Source organism: Molossus molossus, unplaced genomic scaffold (genome assembly GCF_014108415.1).
Source record: "Molossus molossus isolate mMolMol1 unplaced genomic scaffold, mMolMol1.p scaffold_m16_p_21, whole genome shotgun sequence".
Lineage (NCBI taxonomy): Eukaryota > Metazoa > Chordata > Mammalia > Chiroptera > Molossidae > Molossus > Molossus molossus.
This window is the reverse complement of record NW_023425357.1, coordinates 37029364-37045893: the sequence shown is the minus strand read 5'-3', so window position 1 is coordinate 37045893 and position 16530 is coordinate 37029364. Positions and strand designations below refer to the sequence as shown.

Here is a 16530-nt window from a genome sequence, read left to right as displayed (position 1 = left end):
ATGGTTGCACAGTTCTGTGAATATACTAAAAACCTTTAAACTTTATGCCCTAACCGGTTTGGCTCAGCGGTTCGAGCATCGAGAGAGACCCGGGTTTGGTTCCCACTAAGGGCATGTACCTCGGTTGCAGTTTGTCCCCGGCCCTGGTTGGGTCGTGTGGGTGGTGACCACTTGATGTGTCCCTTTCATGTCAATGTTTCTCTCTCTCTCTTCCTCTCTCTCCCTCCCACTCTATCTGAACAAAGAATGGAAAAATGTCCTCGGGTGAGGATAAATAAATACCTTTAAACTTTATACTTTAGCTGGGCCAGTGTGGCTCAGTGGTTGAGCATTGACCCATGCACAAAAAGGTTGCTGGTTCAATTCCTGGTCAGGGCACATGCCCAGGTTGTGGGCCTGATCCCCAGTGGGGTCATGCGGGAGGCAGCCAATTGATGTTCTCTCTCATCGATGTTTCTGTCTCTCTCTCCCTCTCCCTTCATTTCTCTCAAAAATCAACAAAGGAAAAATAAAATAAAATAAAAAAATAAACTTCATACTTTAAATAAGTGGTATGTTGTATAGCATGTGAATTATATCTTAATAAAGCTGTTATTTAAAAAGGATCCAGCCCGGCTGATGTGGCTCAGTGGATTGAGCGTTGTCCCATGGACTGAGAGGTCCCAGATAGATTCCTGGTCAGGGCACATGCTCGGGGTTGTGGGCTTGATCCTCAGTAGGGGGAATGCAGGAGGCAGCCGATTGATGTTTCTCTCACATCCATGTTTCTCTCTCTCCCTTCCCCTCTCTCTAAAAAAAATCAATAAAAACATATTTTAAAAGTAAAAAGTATCCAGACACAGCCGTCAACTGGAATAGCTAAACAGTTAAAGTGAACAGTTTGAGCAACAAAATAAATATTGATAAGAGTTGGATTGTGAGTCAAGAATAAAGTACATATCCAGGAGTCCATACTGATATAAATACATGGTTGAATAAATAAGTAAATGGGGGAGCCTAGCTGGTGTGGCTCAGTGGATTGAGCGTCATCTCATGGACTGAGAGGTCCCAGTTGGATTCCCAGTCAGGGTACATGCCTGGTGTTGCAAGCTCGATTCCCAGTAGGGGGCGTGCAGGAGGCAGCCAATTGACATTTCTCTCTCACATCAATTATTTCTCTCTCTCTCCTTTCCTCTCTCTCTAAAAAATCAATAAAAACATTACTTAAAAATAAATAAATAAAATAAATAAATGGGGGAAAGGACAAATTTTCTTTACAGAAGAGACCCAAATAATAAATGTAGGAATGTGGGAAATATAAAAACAAACAACAAAACAAAACAAAAAACCCAGAAGGTCTAGGAGCAGGGTCCACACTACAGGAAATAGCCAGGCAGTTCCTCTAAACATTGCCTGTTGTCTGGATCCCCCAAGATCCCATGGCTCCTCCACCTCTTCTCCCACCAGCTAGGGCAGTTCAGTAGGAAGTGGGAAGCTGAGTCAGAATACACATGGGCTCATGAAGGGGACATTGACCTCTAAACAGGGTCCTGTGGCTGCTTACCCTGATTTAGGGACAAGGACAAGGTAGATTTGAAGGGCGTTGGCACAGAGGCCCGGGGGAAGCAGATGGACCTGGCCAGAGCCCCTACATGCTCTGGAGGCAGGCTCTGTATCACCATCAAGATCTGTCACTGAGTTAAATGCAATAGTTTACAGATCATCTGCCATGGCTAAAATGGGACCTGGGTGGACGGAACATCTAGGACCAAGGTAAAGGCAGCCAGGTCAGGTCCCTTCCGGGTCTAGCCCAAACTGGCAATGAGGGGAGACTGGCTAGAGCAAAGACCTTTCTCCCTCAAGGAGGCCTCCCACATTATAAGCCCCAGAACCTGGCCAGAGGTGAGGGGAGCATGAGTAGCCTAGGCCTACAGGAAAGGAAATGTTTGGACAAGACCAGAGTTGGCCAGGGCTTAGCATGACTCACCAGCAAGATCTCAATGGCCCCCAGGATGTACATGGCTGCTGCAAACGTTGTTCCCAGGTAGAAGCACAGACCCACAGCACCTCCAAATTCTGGTCCCAGTGAGCGGGAGATCATGAAATATGAACCCCCAGCTACAAGAGAGAAAGTGTACACAAGTCAAGGCTGGTTCTTCTTCAAGGGCATCTCCTCCATGATAACCTCTCATAACCACCCAGAGGCACAAGAATAAATTTTCCCATTTACAGATGAGCAGAAGAGTTGGGAGATTTGCCTAAGGCTGTATGGTTAGTAAGTGGCCAGGTTGGAGTTGGACCCCACTCCCATCTGACTCAAACACCCAGCACAGGCCAGTGAAATGACAACTTTGGTAGGGCAGTTCTAGGTTTGCAGCAGTGCCTAAGTGGCCCACTGTCCCCTAACTCCTTACACTTAGGCCAGTCCCCACAGCCTCCTCTGGCTGGATGCATCCTATCTCAGCACACCTCACCCCTCCCAAGGGCTGTGTCTATTAGTCTGATCCCTCCAGAACAGGACTGGAACTGTGCCTTGTCTATTTCTTTGTCCTTAGGGCCAGCACATGGTAAGTGTCCATGGCTGACCTACTTGCCCTGAGTCTGTGCTTCCATCAGAATCTAATGTCCCCCAAAAGCCCTGGCCGCACCCTGGCCGGTTTGGCTCAGCGGTTAGAGCATTAGCCTGCGGTCCAGAGAATCTAACGCCCCTGGCAAGACTGACAGTCAACACTGGGCCCCAAGGCCAACAAGGATGCAGGGGACAAAAGTGATCCCATGTTGCTAGATGAATTTGCTCCTGATAAAACGTCTCTGGTGAGAAATCTGGAAACAGGGATCAAGAAACGTTAAAAAGGTTAATCCCTTTCATGCTGTAATCCTACCTCCAGGACCCTCACCTAAGGGAACTGCCAAGGGTGTGAACAGAGATTTATATGCAAGGCTGTTCATGACAATGATGCAACAGTGAAAAAGTAGAACCCGAGAGTAGGAAAATAATCACACAAATTAGATAATATCCTATCAATCCTATTAAAAACAGCAACACACAAATAGAGTTTTTCCAACGGTTGGGAAACACACACACACACACACACACACACACACACACACCCCCACACACACAGTTTGGGAACAAGAATGTATTAGTACCTTACAAGACTCTAAGACCATATACCAAAAAGCCAATAGTTATGAATCAGGATGGTGGGCTTAAGGGTACTTTCAATTTTCCTTTCTACATTTGTATGCACTTTCAAACCCTCTTATGGGTAAACATATATTGCCTCCCTCCACCCCATTATCCTAATTCTAATAAAACTGTTATTTAAAAAAAAGGATCCAGACACAGCCCTGGCTGTGTGGTTTAGTTAGGTGGAGTGCCATCCCATACACCAAAAGGTTGAGGATTTGCTTCCCGGTCAGGGCACGTACCTAGGTCGCAGGTTCGATCTCTGGTCAGGGCATGTACAAGAGGCAACCAATTGATGTTTCTCTTTCACATCAATGTTTCTCTCTTAAATCAATTAAGAAAACATATCCTTGGGTGAGGATTAAAAAAAAAAAAAAGGATCCAGACACAGACACAGGAGCCAAACTGAATAGCTAAACACCCAAAGTGGAACAGTTTGAGCAACAAAATAAATAATGAAGTACTAGATTATTATCCAAAGAATAAAATAAGTATCTGGGAGTCCATACTGATATAAATACATGGTTGAATAAATAAATAAAGAGGGCCCGGGCCAATTTGGTTCAGAGGTTGGAGTGTTGGCCTGCAGACTAGAAAGTCCTGGGTTTGGTTCCCGCTAGGGGCACGTACCAAAAATAAAAAATAAATAAATAAATAAATAAATACATAAATACATAAATAAACAGGGTCTCTGAACACCAGATCCAATCTCATCATCCCTGCTGAAAAACCCTCTGCACTATCTATCCTATAATCCACAGTGTGGGCCAGACTCCTTGGCATGGGCCACCAGGTGTACCCCATCACCTTCTTTGTCAGCCCCGGCACTCTTTTTATTTATTTATTTATTTATTTATTTATTTATTTATTTATTTAGTAATCGTCACCTGAGGATATTTTTCCATTTATCTTCAGATAGAATGTAAAGCGGAGAGAGAGAAAAACACCTATGTGAGAGAGACACATCAATTGGTTGCCTCCCACACGACCCTGACCAGGGCCAGGGATGAACTGCAACCAAGGTACATGCCCTTGGCTGGAATCAAACCCGCAACTCTTTGGTCTGCAGGCGGATGCTCCAACCACTGAGTCAAACCAGCCAAGGCCCCAGCATCCTTTTTAAAAACAAAAACAAACAAAGAAAACACAACAGTATCTCAAACTCTGCCAAGCAAAGATACTCCTAAGGGATACAACTGTCATGGATTCAGGGACTAAGACCCCACCAAACAACTGCTTTGGGAGCAGGAGCAATGCAATGAAAATTCCTGGGTATGTTAAGGTGGATTCTGGGCCCATTACCCCCAACAGGCCAGGCATGGTGCTCACTCACCTGGAACCACTCCATTGGTGGCGATGGCGCTCATGGAGATGGCTGTCAGCAAGGTCTGTGGGAAGTAGGGCCTAAGTGAGCAGTTCAGGTGGGCAGGCTCTGAGGGCAGCCATGGCCCCTGCTCCAGCTAGCATACTCACACAGCAGCAGCAGATAAGCACAATGAGGAGGGACTGCAGCACACCAGCTGTGCCCACCATCCAAGTCAGCCGCAGAAAGAGGATCACACCAAAGATATTCTGCAGGCAGGGTAGGTACACCCCCATGAGGGTGCCCATGCTGGGCGCCTATGGAGCAAGAGGGGAGCAGGAGACATAGAGCATCAGGGGGGGCCCAGATGCACCATGAAAGGCCAGCCCCAATCACTCAGCAGTCCCCAGGGTTTTCTACAGAGAACAAGTTGGAGAGGGGCATCCTGAGTGGAGTCCTGGTGAATGCAGGGGTGGGGTGACAGTAAGGATGTCTTTGTTGACTTTTATATATAAAGAAAGTTTGGGACTGGGAAGGTATGTGTGACTTTTGAACTTTACCTCTCCCTCAAGGTACTGTCCCCTTCCCTTCCTCTCTTCTGTTAAACTTGTGGAAAGAGAGGTCTGTCTTGGATCCCCTTTCTCACCCAGCAGGCTCCATGTCCCCCAAGCCAGAATCTAAACATTTTTAAAAAATTAATTTTAGCCCTGGACGGTTTGGCTCAGCGGTTAGAGCATCAGCCTGTGGTCCAGAGAGACCCGGGTTCGGTTCCCGCTAAGGGCACGTACTTCGGTTGCAGTTTGTCCCAGGCCCTGGTTGGTCGTGCGGGTGGCAGCCACTCGATGTGTCCCTTTCATGTCGATGTTTCTCTCTCTCTCTCTTCCTTTCTCTCCCTCCCACTCTATCTGTACAAAAATTGGAAAAATGTCCTCGGGTGAGGATAAAAAAAAAAAAAATTAATTTTAGAGAGAGAGGATGGGAGAGGGAGAGATGGAAACATCTATTGGCCGCCACCTGCATGTCCCCCACTGGGGATTGGGCCCACAACCTGGGCATGTGCCCTGACTGGGAATCAAACCGGTGACCTCTTGATGCATGGGTCGACGCTCGACCACTGAGCCACACCAGCCAGGCCCCAGGCCAGAATCTAAGAAGTTGTCCCTGGCCTTTCCTCTCTCCAACCCCTTATTTGGAAAGCTCCTAGAATAGTGTGTTGGGAAAATCCTACATAGAGACTCAAGGTTGAAGGGCAGGTGAAGAAAGTCTAGTGGGCATATATAGGCAAGATTTCTCAACTATCTAAGTGCAGAGTGGGCGCCAGCCAGGGGGCCAGGACAGAGGCTGATGCATAGAGGCAGGGCAGTTGCCCTCCTGAAGAACTAATCGCACATGAGTGCAGCCCAGGGTAGTGGGGCTTTAAGAACTTCCACCAGAGCCTTAGCAAAGCCTGCTGTCCTAGAGCTAGGGTGGGAGTGAGAGCTATGTGTCCACAGAAACTATTCCGAAGGGCCCAAGTCTGGGGCAGGATCTACGTGCAGCCTAAAGGACCTCAGAAGGGCCCGTGTAAGAATAAATGGTCAGCCCGGCTGGTGTGGCTCAGTGGTTGAGCATCGACCCATGCACCAAGATGCCGCTGGTTTGATTCCCGGTCAGGGCACATGCCCAGGTTATGGGCCAAATCTCCAGTGGGGGGCATGCATAAGGTGGCTAATCAATGTTCTCTCTCACTGATGTTTCTATCTCTCTCTCCCTCTCTGTTCCTCTCTCTCTAAAAAGGAAAAAGAAAAAAAAAAAAAAAAAAAAAAAAATGATCCCCAAATTGTTCTGCATAGCCCTGGCCGGTGTGGCTCAGTTGGTTGGAGCATCCTCCTGTGCACCAGAAGGTCACAGGTTTGATTCATGGTCAGGACACAGACCTAGGCTGCAGGTTCAATCCCCAGTTGGGGTGCATATGGAAGGCAACTAATCAATGTATCTCTCTCACATCTCTCCCCCTTCCCCATCTCTCTAAAAATATTGTCCTACATAGTATAGGTGTCAGATATACCTCATTGGGCTCTGTCTAAGCCCTTTTCAGAGGACCTGGACCACCCACTGCATAGTGGCAGCTCCCAGCCCCACCCCAATTGTAGGCTGAGTCACTCTGGAAAAAAGGAAGTGTGGGAAAGGGTAGGGCCTGAAATGCTTTCTGCATCTCCAAATAACCTCTGGCAGCCTCAGAAGTTCACAAGGCCAGAGCCAAAGCGAAGTGGCTGCTATGGAGAGGCTGCTTAGGGTCTTGGCATGGTCTGATTAGAGGCCCGCCCTTCCTTTTTTTTTTTTTTTTTTATCCTCACCCAAGGACATTTTTCCATTTTTTGTTCAGATAGAGTGGGAGGGAGAGAGAGAAAAACATCGACGTGAAAGGGACACATCGAGTGGCCACCACCCTCACGACCCAACCAGGGCCGGGGACAAACTGCAACCGTGGTACATGCCCTTAGTGGAAACTGAACCCGGGTCCCTCTGGACCACAGGCCAACGCTCCAACCGCTGAGCCAAACTGGCCAGGGCTGCCCTTCCTGCTTTAAGCCTTACTTTTCTGAGGCCCTGTTCAAACCCACCCTGGGTAAGGACCATAGCTTATTGGCCCCAGATCCCTAACTTCCTATTAACTCACTGTAGACTTGACCAGGTTCCTCTTTCCTTTATGGAAAAAACTATTGGGACTGGGACACAGAGGCATCTTCTCACATCCTTACTCTAGGGCCAGGTAAGCTGGGCAGGTAAACTAAGGCTGGAACCCAGCATCCTCAAAGGTTCCTCATAAGGCCAAGGGACTATGGTCCTTCACCAACCCAGGCTTCCTTCTGACACTTGTGCACTAGACTTTCTTAGGGACCTTTTACTGCTAGCCACCACCTTCCTAGACTCGCCCTTAAGAGACAGGGCAGAGACACCCACGGATCCTACTACCCACTGAAGGCAATACTCTCAGAGGCTGAAACCTCTATGAAGGGCTGAATAGAGATAGCCAGAGATAGGGTTCTCTGTTATCTGCAGTCCAGGAAATGTCCGCAAAATCACAACCAGCAGGATACCATAGGGGTCAGGTCTGTGTGACCTCAAGATCTCAGCTGCCCTGTCTGAAGTGTGGGCTGATCTCTCTCCCAGAGAGGCAAGGTGAGGGGTGCATATTAACCTGGTCTATCCTCTCTCCTTGGCTCACCCAGCAAAGCCCAAAACTCACAAGCAGGTCTGAAGGTGGGGACACAGCTTATCCCAACCAAGAGCTCTTTCTGCTTGTGCAGACTTCTAGCAAGAATACTACAGCTAGTGCCAACCAAGTTCCTTCCAAATCACAGCTGCTTCCCAAACTCAGGGAGTCAGTAGGTGGGGAGGGCTCCTTGACCCCAGCCCTTAGTTAGACTGAGTCCCCTCACACAAAGGAGCTAAGCAAAGATATGCAAAGTCATCCTGAGGAGAAAGGAGAGCTGAAGGGCCAGAGGCCTGGATAGGGACCAGGAAGTCCCAAGAAGCAGTGTTATGCACCTATCACTCCCTAGCCAGGCACTCAAGGAACCCAAGGGCTGTTGGAGTGGTCTGTCAATTAAGCCAACACAGTGAGGGGCAGAAAGGTTTTGGTTACTTGTTCTAGGTCACACAGCCCCAAGAGACCACCATGTTCCTAATTTCAAAGGTAACACCTTTATCCATCTTGATGAGATGCCAGTGATCTGGCCTTCTATATGTGACTACATATCACATAAATCCATACACGTGTCTCCCAGTGTTACACATTAATCTTGTCTAGCTCAGTCATCTGAAGCAAGTTACTTAATACCCCCCTGACACTCAGTTTCTTCATCTATAAAATGGGGATAATAATAGCACCTGCCTCACAGCTTTGCTGTGAGATGACCTGCAAGAACTCAGGCCCACTGCTTGATGTGATGCTTAGCACAGAGAGGGCTGAGTAAAGGCAGCTGTTGCTCTCACTGTCATTTCTCCAGACCGCAGGCCAACGCTCTAACCACTGAGCCAAACGGGCCAGGGCCTCACTGTCATTTCTGAGGGCCTTCCTGGCCCTCTACTGCCTGTAGCCCTATGCTCCCTTGAGGGATTTCTCCTTACCCAACCCTTGAAGACTCCTTGAACCCAAAGTACCCAGTGTCCATCTTCCATGTTCACCACACCTGGCACCCACTTTCCCTGGGAACTTGCCAATTCCATGTTGAGTCTGTCTTCCCAGGAGTGGCCCCTCTGCTGCCCTTGACAGGCTCACCTTGGCTGTTCTCCGGCGGGTACCTTCCCCACTTTCAGCCTCTTCATGCTCCTTGGCGCCCTGTGTGAGGTTCGTGTAGCTGACAAGCTTGCCCAGAAGAGATGATACCTTTGGGCGGATGTCCAGCTCTTCCTGTAAACAGAGCCACAGGGCAATCTGGCAATGAGCCCAGCTGGCACCAGGCTACCTATGTGCAGCCAGCAGCCTGGCTTCTGGCCCTTGCCAAGACCTGAGGCAGGCCTGGGCTTGATCCCAACTCTTGCTTGGGGAAGCCCAAGCCAGCCAACTAGGCAGGTGTGGGTGCCACACCCCAGCATTCAGCATTCAAAGGTTCAGCCCAGTGGCTGCTTCTCTCTGTCCCACCTTGGCTACAGTCACTACTGACCCATTTGTGAAATCTACCTGCCTCAGGGGAGAGGGGAGAGGGCAGGGCAGGGCAGGGCTAGCAGACAGATGAATGGCACACTTCATCCTGCCTATTCTGCCTGGCCACTTCCCAGCTATGAGTGGGCTTCTGGGACTCACATCTGCCCTCAACTCTCCCACAAACAAAGCTACCCCTAGTCACTTCAGACAACCAACGAAGTCAAAAGAGGGATTTCTGTGACAAATAAAGTCTCTCTTATTTGCTCAAACTCCGATCCTTCTAGATGGTCCGTCTCTCTTGCTCCCCTTCAATATCTAAGGTGGGATCCTGACCCCCTAGCCCATTCTCAGATGGGGCCTGGTCAAGGTCTTTGTTGCAGAAACTTGCTGGCTTTCCAAGTCAGGCAGGGCTCAGAAGTCCCAACCTCTACCTGGGTCTAGGCTTTCCCTGCTCCTGAGGCTTCTCCAGTACCACGCCTCCACCTACCTGTGCCCACATTTAGTCTTTCTCCATCTGTCAGCTCCCTTCTGACCCTACACACAAGGAGAAACTGGTTTGGAGTGAGAAGTGAAGATGCAGGTCTTTTGGGGCATGTGGAGATTGAGGAGCCTATGAAACTTCCATGAGGGCAGCTGAATGTGTGGGTCAGAGTTCAGAGGCCTAAACCATCCCCTAAATCTAGATCCAACATCTGAGTTTGAGTCTGAAAAGGATAAAATTATAGTTCAGGGGCACAAAATTGGGAATGTTTCCAGAGAGGTGTCCACTGAGGTGCAGATGTGGAGAAAGGGGGCAGATTCAATGAGAAGGACCAGGCCTCAGTGAACTTGAGGGGGACAGGGTTAAAAGAGCCAACCAGAAAGGACAAGGAAGAATTCACAAGAGAGGAAAGAATCATGGACTATGAAAAGTCCTAGAGTGAAGGGAAGAAAGGAAATCCTGAGAGGTGATCACCTTGCTGAGGGGCTGCATGGAAGTCAAAGGTGGATACCCCTGGAGGTGGTAACGAGTTGGGGTTGTAAGTGGCCTCTAGGAAAGCAGTTTCAGTTCAAAGTGCCAAGGGAACCACAGATTGGTTGCCAAGAAGGTGAGAGAGACAAAGGAGACTGGAGGAGGAGCCAATATATAAAGAGGCACAACTGTCCAGCATGCCTGTTTAGCGATGGCTTGGGACCCTACAGGCCCCAGCCCACCCATCTGCCTACCACACCTGTGGCCCAAAATGGCTCCTCAGCTACCTCAAACAGTGCCAGGTTCCTGTCATAGTATTCATTTCCTCTGGAAGCTTCCAAGGGACAAAGGAAAGGGCTGCTCTCTCTGTGGTTGCCATGTCCTGTGGAGAGAAAATGGCAGTGTCTCAGTAACAGGCTGCTTCCTGAGTCCTCAGCCTGCATTGCTCGTTCCCCAGCAGGCCAACCCACAAAACATCACCTCTGCGGAATACTTCAGGGATCAGTGTTAGCAAGCTGGGCCTCAGTTTCCCCTTCAAATCCCACCAGTGTCCTCAAAGAGCCAGTATTGGCAGAATGACCAATTACCAAAACACTGAGCATCATTTCCTCTAGCATAGGGAACCTTTGTGAAGGCCACAGGAGCTCTCACACAAATAACACCGAGGGGCAGAGCCTGCCGGGAGGGTCGTAGTCCATCACTGGCCTGCCTGCAGAACCCCCACTCCCATTTTCCCAGCCCATTTGGAATACCTAGTGTGACAGGGGCCAAGGCCTCAGTGTCTTCAGGGCCCACCTAGGTGCTTCTCTCCAAAAAAAAGAAGCCACATAAGGCACCTTCTGCGGCCATAGTCTGAGACTGCCTGCTAGCTGCCCCACTATGCACCACGCTGGGGCCTCCTGGAGGGCAGCTAGGGGCATGCTGGGAGGATGGGCAAGTAGGAAGCTGTCCAGAGAGTGGAAGCGGGCACAAGATGCTGTCTGGGGTCGTATTTAAAAGCTGGGCTCTGGCCCTGGCAGGTTTGGTTCAGCAGTAGAGTGTCAGCTAGCGGACCAATGAGTTGCGGGTTTGATTCTAGCCAAGGGCATGTACCTGGGTTGTGTGGTCCCCGGCCTTGGTCAGGGTTGTGCAGGAGGCAACCAGTTGATGTGTCCCTCTCACATGGATGTTTCTCGTTCTCTCCCTTTCTCTCCTTCCCACTGTATCTGAAGATAAAGAGAAAAATATTCTAAGGTGAGGATTAAAAAAAAAAAGCGGGGCTCGGTGGGTGCTGGACTGAGCAGGAGCCACTTGTTGGCCTCCCTGTCCCCAAATCCTGGCTGATTGCCCGTACTCAGTGCGTGGCCTATCAGTGTCCACTTCCCCCAGGGCAGGTGAGACAGTGCCTCAGCTCCAAGGAAACCTTGCAGAAAAGAACCAGATGCACTTTTTTTTTTTAAAGCCTGCCTCAACTCTCAAAGGTTGGCTGATTTTCCTGGCGGCCCAGTATTTGCACTCTTCCCAGTTTTCCAACCTGTCCCTTGTTAGTCTCAGTAGGTAATATTCCCAACTGCCCATCAAGCAGGCAGAAGGCACTCAGTACTCCTCTTCTAGTTGCTAAGTGGTTGCTTGTTTGCCCCCCCCCCCCCCCCCCCCCGTTAGAGCTTCGGCCTGCGGTCCAGAGAGACCCGGGTTTGGTTTCCACTAAGGGCATGTACCTCGGATGCAGTTTGTCTCCGGCCCTGGTTGGGTCATGCGGGTGGCAACCACTCGATGTGTCTCTTTCACGCCAATGTTTCTCTCTCTCTCTCTCTCCCTCCCATGCAATCTGAACAAAAAATGGAAAAATGTCCTCGGATGAGGATAAAAAAAACAGAATGTGAAAACAGTACATCACCTCATCTAGGAACTTGGACTATCTAAGTGAGCCAAGCAGCTCAGTCCACAAGCTACAAGGCTGTGTGTAGGTCCCTGAGTTAGTCAAATGCTTAATTTTGTTGGAAAATGGCAGCTATAGAGCTCATCTTTTTTCCCTTTCTGCCTTAGCTGCCAGGAATCTCCACGCTAAATTTATTCCTTAGAGGCAGTCACCATCTGCGTCATCTCAGAGTCCTAGACCCATTCCTCTGCATGGTTTTGATCTTTCTGAGGGTAAGTCCTTTGGGAAGACACCAAGGGGTGGAGCCTGCAAAGAGGGGCATGGCATATCTCTTCTGATCCTTTTGTGAAGTAGGTTGGAAATAAATTATAATTTATTCTAATAACATTTACTTCAGTCTGCCCCACCATTGTCTCCTTGTCTCTCTTAGAAGACTGAACTAGTATCCAGAGAACACAGAGCCAGGCACAAAGCAGTTCCCCCAAACTGGCTGTGGATGGTCCTCTAAGACTCAGCAGAACCCTCGTCCACAACACCAGGGCAAACCTCAGAGCCTTTTCAAGGATTGCCTCTAGTCCTCACAGCAACTCTCCAGTAGATATCATTTACCCCCTTTTAGTAGCAAGAAAAGTAAGGCTCAGAGAGATTCAGAGGCAAGGTCAATTAGTAAGAAGGGCTAAATTTGGGTCCCAGAATCCACCAGAGCCAGGTAGGAGCTGAGCTACAGTTTTCCTAATCCTATCCTATGTGTGCCCCAATCCATCATAGGATACCCCCCAGGGCACACATACCCAAGGCTCTTGGTGCTCAGGTGGCTGGCTTGGATTCCTGACCCTCCCTTGCTTTGACCCAGGGCAAATTGCTTACCCTCTCTGTACTGACTTGGCTTCCTCTTCTATTAAGTAGAGATAGTAACACCCACTCTTCTAACTAACTGCCCAGATGCATCAGAAAAGGGACAGTCTGGTGCCAGACACCCAGTAGGCATTTCTTGGAATTCCCTAAAGCGTCATTTAAGGACAGCTCCCATGGGACTGTGGGGATATATATATATATATATCATATATATATATCCTATATATATAAATGGGAGTATGCTTTAAGCAGTGTCTGTACTGCTCTCAGCTATTCCAAAAATTCCAGGGCAGGTTTGGGCATGCCTGCCAGTCTGAAGCTGCTCAGATACCACCTGAAATCCCTGGTGAACCAGAGCATGGCCTGGGCCTGGGGGCTGCCTATGAAGTACAAGTATGTGTATTTCTGGCCGTAGCACAGCTGTGAATGCACCAGCTGCAGTTGGGTATCCAGGTGACACAGGCATCTGCCAGGGGTACGAAAACCTCTAACACACCCTTTGGAGCAGAGGTATAGGCCTTGAGAGATTCAAGTACCAGATTGGGGGTACCCCATGAGATGAACCTGAGGCTCACTGTTTTTGTGCCCCCAACCCTTTGCAGTCTCCACCAAGAAGGGTCATAATCACTCACCAGGGCGTGGAGTATCCCCCATACCGCAGACACAGGCAAGGTCTGGCAGAAAAGGAGTAAGAGGAGGAGGGGTGATGTGGGAGGAGCTGGCCCAGCCTGGAGGGACCTGGCAGGACTCAGCCAAAGTGGCTCCAGGTCCCTCCAGTCACCCTGTGAGGGGCCAAGGTGGAGCCAGAGGCTAGGTTCAGCTTTGCCTGCCCACTGGTACAGGCTGATCCTAGGAATGTAGCCCAGCCCAGCCTTTGGGAGAGAAAGCCTCCCAGGGCTAAAGAGAGCAGGGATACTGGCTCCTGCTCTAACCACTGAAACAAGGTTTGGGGCAGGTCAGGGCACCAGGGTTGGGGCTGGGGTGTGTGTATGAACATGGCTGTCAAGCCTGTAAAATCTTATGATGTCCAGCAACCCATCCCACTGATCTATGCCATTGTCCCACACAGCAGGTGACTCACACAGAGCCATCACCTACATCAGGTATGGGTCATCTCAGTCATGTCACCATCACAGACAGATCAGAGCTGGGTCAAGATCACATCACTTGACACATGCCACAACACACATGTTCTCTGCATATCTTTTTATAGTCAGTCACTTGTCATTAGTCATATCACCATTCTCATCATAGACACCCCTGTAGGAAAGTGGCCATGAAAATGTGCTACCCTGACCCCACCTTCACCCTGTGATACTACACAGCTACACACTTGCACAAGCACAATCACACATGCATATGCCATTATACATGCAGACACATGTTCTCAGCAGTGTTCATACTCCAAGGTGGGCCCTGGCAAGGACAACCATCTGGGGGCCTCCTGGAAGGAAATGGAGAAAGGGTCATGGGGAGAGGCAGGCACCTGGGAGAACTGAGGAGGGGCTCACCTTCACACCCAGTTCTAATACCTAGGCTAAGAGTTAGGGTGCTGGAGTCTCCAACTCTGGGTTTGAATCCCCTGGTACAAATTATGTAACTGCTCCCTGTCTCAGTCACTCCTTCCTAAGTGTGAGTAACAGGACCTATCTCATGGGGTAAATTTGTTGGATTAAGCGAGTTAATTCATATAAAACACCTAGACAAGCCTGGTTCTATGTGAGTGCGCCTCAGATGCCTACCGTACCTACAGATCTAAGTGGGGATCAACACACTTAGTGCACTCACAGGCAGTTATGTACAGACCCCCTCAGCAAGCGCACTCTTCTCTCCCGCAGGCGGGAGTTGAGGGAGGCACAGGGATGGGGGAGGGGAGGGGAGTCTCAGTGTTAGAGGCGCTGAGGTACAAATGGGTAGGCGAAGCGAGAAGAGGCTGGAGGCGGTTCATAGAAGGTGAAGGGTTGGCAGCGGCTTTGCTCCCAGCCGGGAAGGGCCGGAGATGTAAGCTCACTGCTATTCACGCGCCTAGGGGCCCCGAAGGCCTAGCCTCTTTAGTCGGCCACGTCTGCAGCCCCCGCCCGCAGCCAGCAAGGGAGGAGCTGGGGTGGGGAGAGCGTCCCGACTGCGGGCGTGCCGGGGCCCTGGAAAATCGTTTTTGCGCTCGAGGAGCGAGGCACTGGAGGCGGCGGCGCAAACAGAAAAGTTGGAACCGCGTCGACGTGTACGCGATCCGGCCAGGTGTCTGCGTGAGTGCGGGCCGTGCGTGGTCCGCTCCCCTTCCGTGTCCCCGCCAAGGCCCTATCAGGGCGCGCCCTCACCGTCAGAGTCATCCTGCTCGGCACGCTCCCCGTAGTCCACCCAACTGAGCCCTTCGAGGTTGTCATAGTCGCCACGCCGCGGCCCGTCCACCGGCACCACGGTGAAGTGAGGCATCGCACACCTTCGGCCTTGCCTCAGCCGCTGTTCCGGCAGCCAGCCCAGCTGTCCCAGCCGCTCCGGGCAGACGCACCCCTCCCGCTCGCATTCCTCCCCGCTGCGCTCATTTCCTCCGCCCGCCCCCCGGGCCGCCCCTTGGGGGCGGGGAGCAGGACGGGCTGGGCCAGCTCCTCCCCTAGGGGGACCCGGAGCAAAGAATCCCCTCTGAAGTAAATATTTCTGGTAGCTTCAAGCCCTGGGGAGGGCCAGATTGCTGTGTGACTTTGAGCGAGGAACCGCCCTCTCTGAGCCCCAGATGCTGTACTTGTTAAATGAGGAAATGCGCTTTCACCTCTTGGGGCTGCCTGAGGGCAACGTGAGGTGGGGCGCGGGTTGAGCAGGCTCTGGGCTCCGTGCCTAGTAAACGCGCAGTGACATTTCCGTTACTTAGGGTGGAGGAAAGATCGGCTGGACCGGCCTAGGATCGCAGAGGTCTACCCAGTCTTGCCCAGGGACTCCTGCCATTTCTCCGTAACCCCTATCCATTTCCATCATCTCTGTCTCCTACCTCTCCTCTGAGTCCCCAGAAACCCCATCTCTGCGAAGGTCCCCCCCTTCCCCGGGACCCTCGCTTCAGTCTCTTCCTGGTGGAGGCAGCTGGGGATTCTGTCCCCTTCTTCATAAGCTGTTGCCTCCTAGGTAGGAAGGACTGAAGGACACACATCCCCCCTCGCGCCGCCCCTTTTGCCCCTTTGGGACGCTGCATTCTATAATTTTTTAAATTTTAATCCTCACCTGAGGGACATTTTTGCATTCATCTTCAGATAGAGCTAGAGGGAGAGAGGTTGTGAGAGAGGGAGAAAGAGAGAGAGAAACAGATGTGAGAGAGACACATCGACTGGTTGCCACCCACACAACCCCAACCAGGGCGGGAGACAAATTGCAAAGGAGGTACTGTGCCCTTAGCAGGAACCTAACCGGATCTCTCTGGTCCGAGGGCCAATGCTCTAACCGCTGAGCCAAACCCTCCAGGGCTGCATTCTATTCTTTAGCCAAATTCTTTCACCTTAATTTTATCTTTTACTGTCTCACTTCCTGGGGGTTCCTTTACCGAAATCGTTTACTTATTTGCTCTTAACTTTTCTTTCACTTTCTATAGCACTGCTTCAGATTACTTATACAGTTGGCTTTAATTTAACATCTTTATCTCTCTAGGTGTCCTTTCAGCTGTTTCTCTGTCAGAAAACCCAGAGCCCATCTTACTTGTCTGTCTTCATTTTTCTCCCCTTTATGGCTCACAGGGCTTTAGAACATCAGAATCAGTGATATCTTCCCAGCCAACCTCTGA

At 50.4% G+C, this 16530-nt stretch overlaps 1 protein-coding gene across 9 annotated transcripts in view; it reads right to left on the bottom strand.

Moving 5' to 3' along the window:
• Window positions 1–16530, bottom strand: part of SLC12A4 (solute carrier family 12 member 4) — a 24689-nt gene extending 8159 nt beyond the window's left edge. The window contains exons 1-7 of one of the 9 annotated variants that reach the window (XM_036274127.1): window positions 16446–16530; window positions 15978–16012; window positions 10342–10436; window positions 8737–8868; window positions 4643–4789; window positions 4503–4557; window positions 1967–2097 (exon numbers count right to left, since the gene is read on the bottom strand). In XM_036274127.1, coding sequence (XP_036130020.1) covers window positions 1967–2097; window positions 4503–4557; window positions 4643–4789; window positions 8737–8868; window positions 10342–10436; window positions 15978–15996 — 579 coding nt within the window. In that variant the 5' untranslated portion in view covers window positions 15997–16012; window positions 16446–16530. Of the gene's footprint in view, window positions 1–1966; window positions 2098–4502; window positions 4558–4642; window positions 4790–8736; window positions 8869–9589; window positions 9654–10313; window positions 10440–13399; window positions 13444–15085; window positions 15388–15977; window positions 16013–16445 lie in introns of those variants that run through there. The other 8 variants (XM_036274128.1, XM_036274125.1, XM_036274126.1 and 5 more) reach the window with 8 other exon arrangements.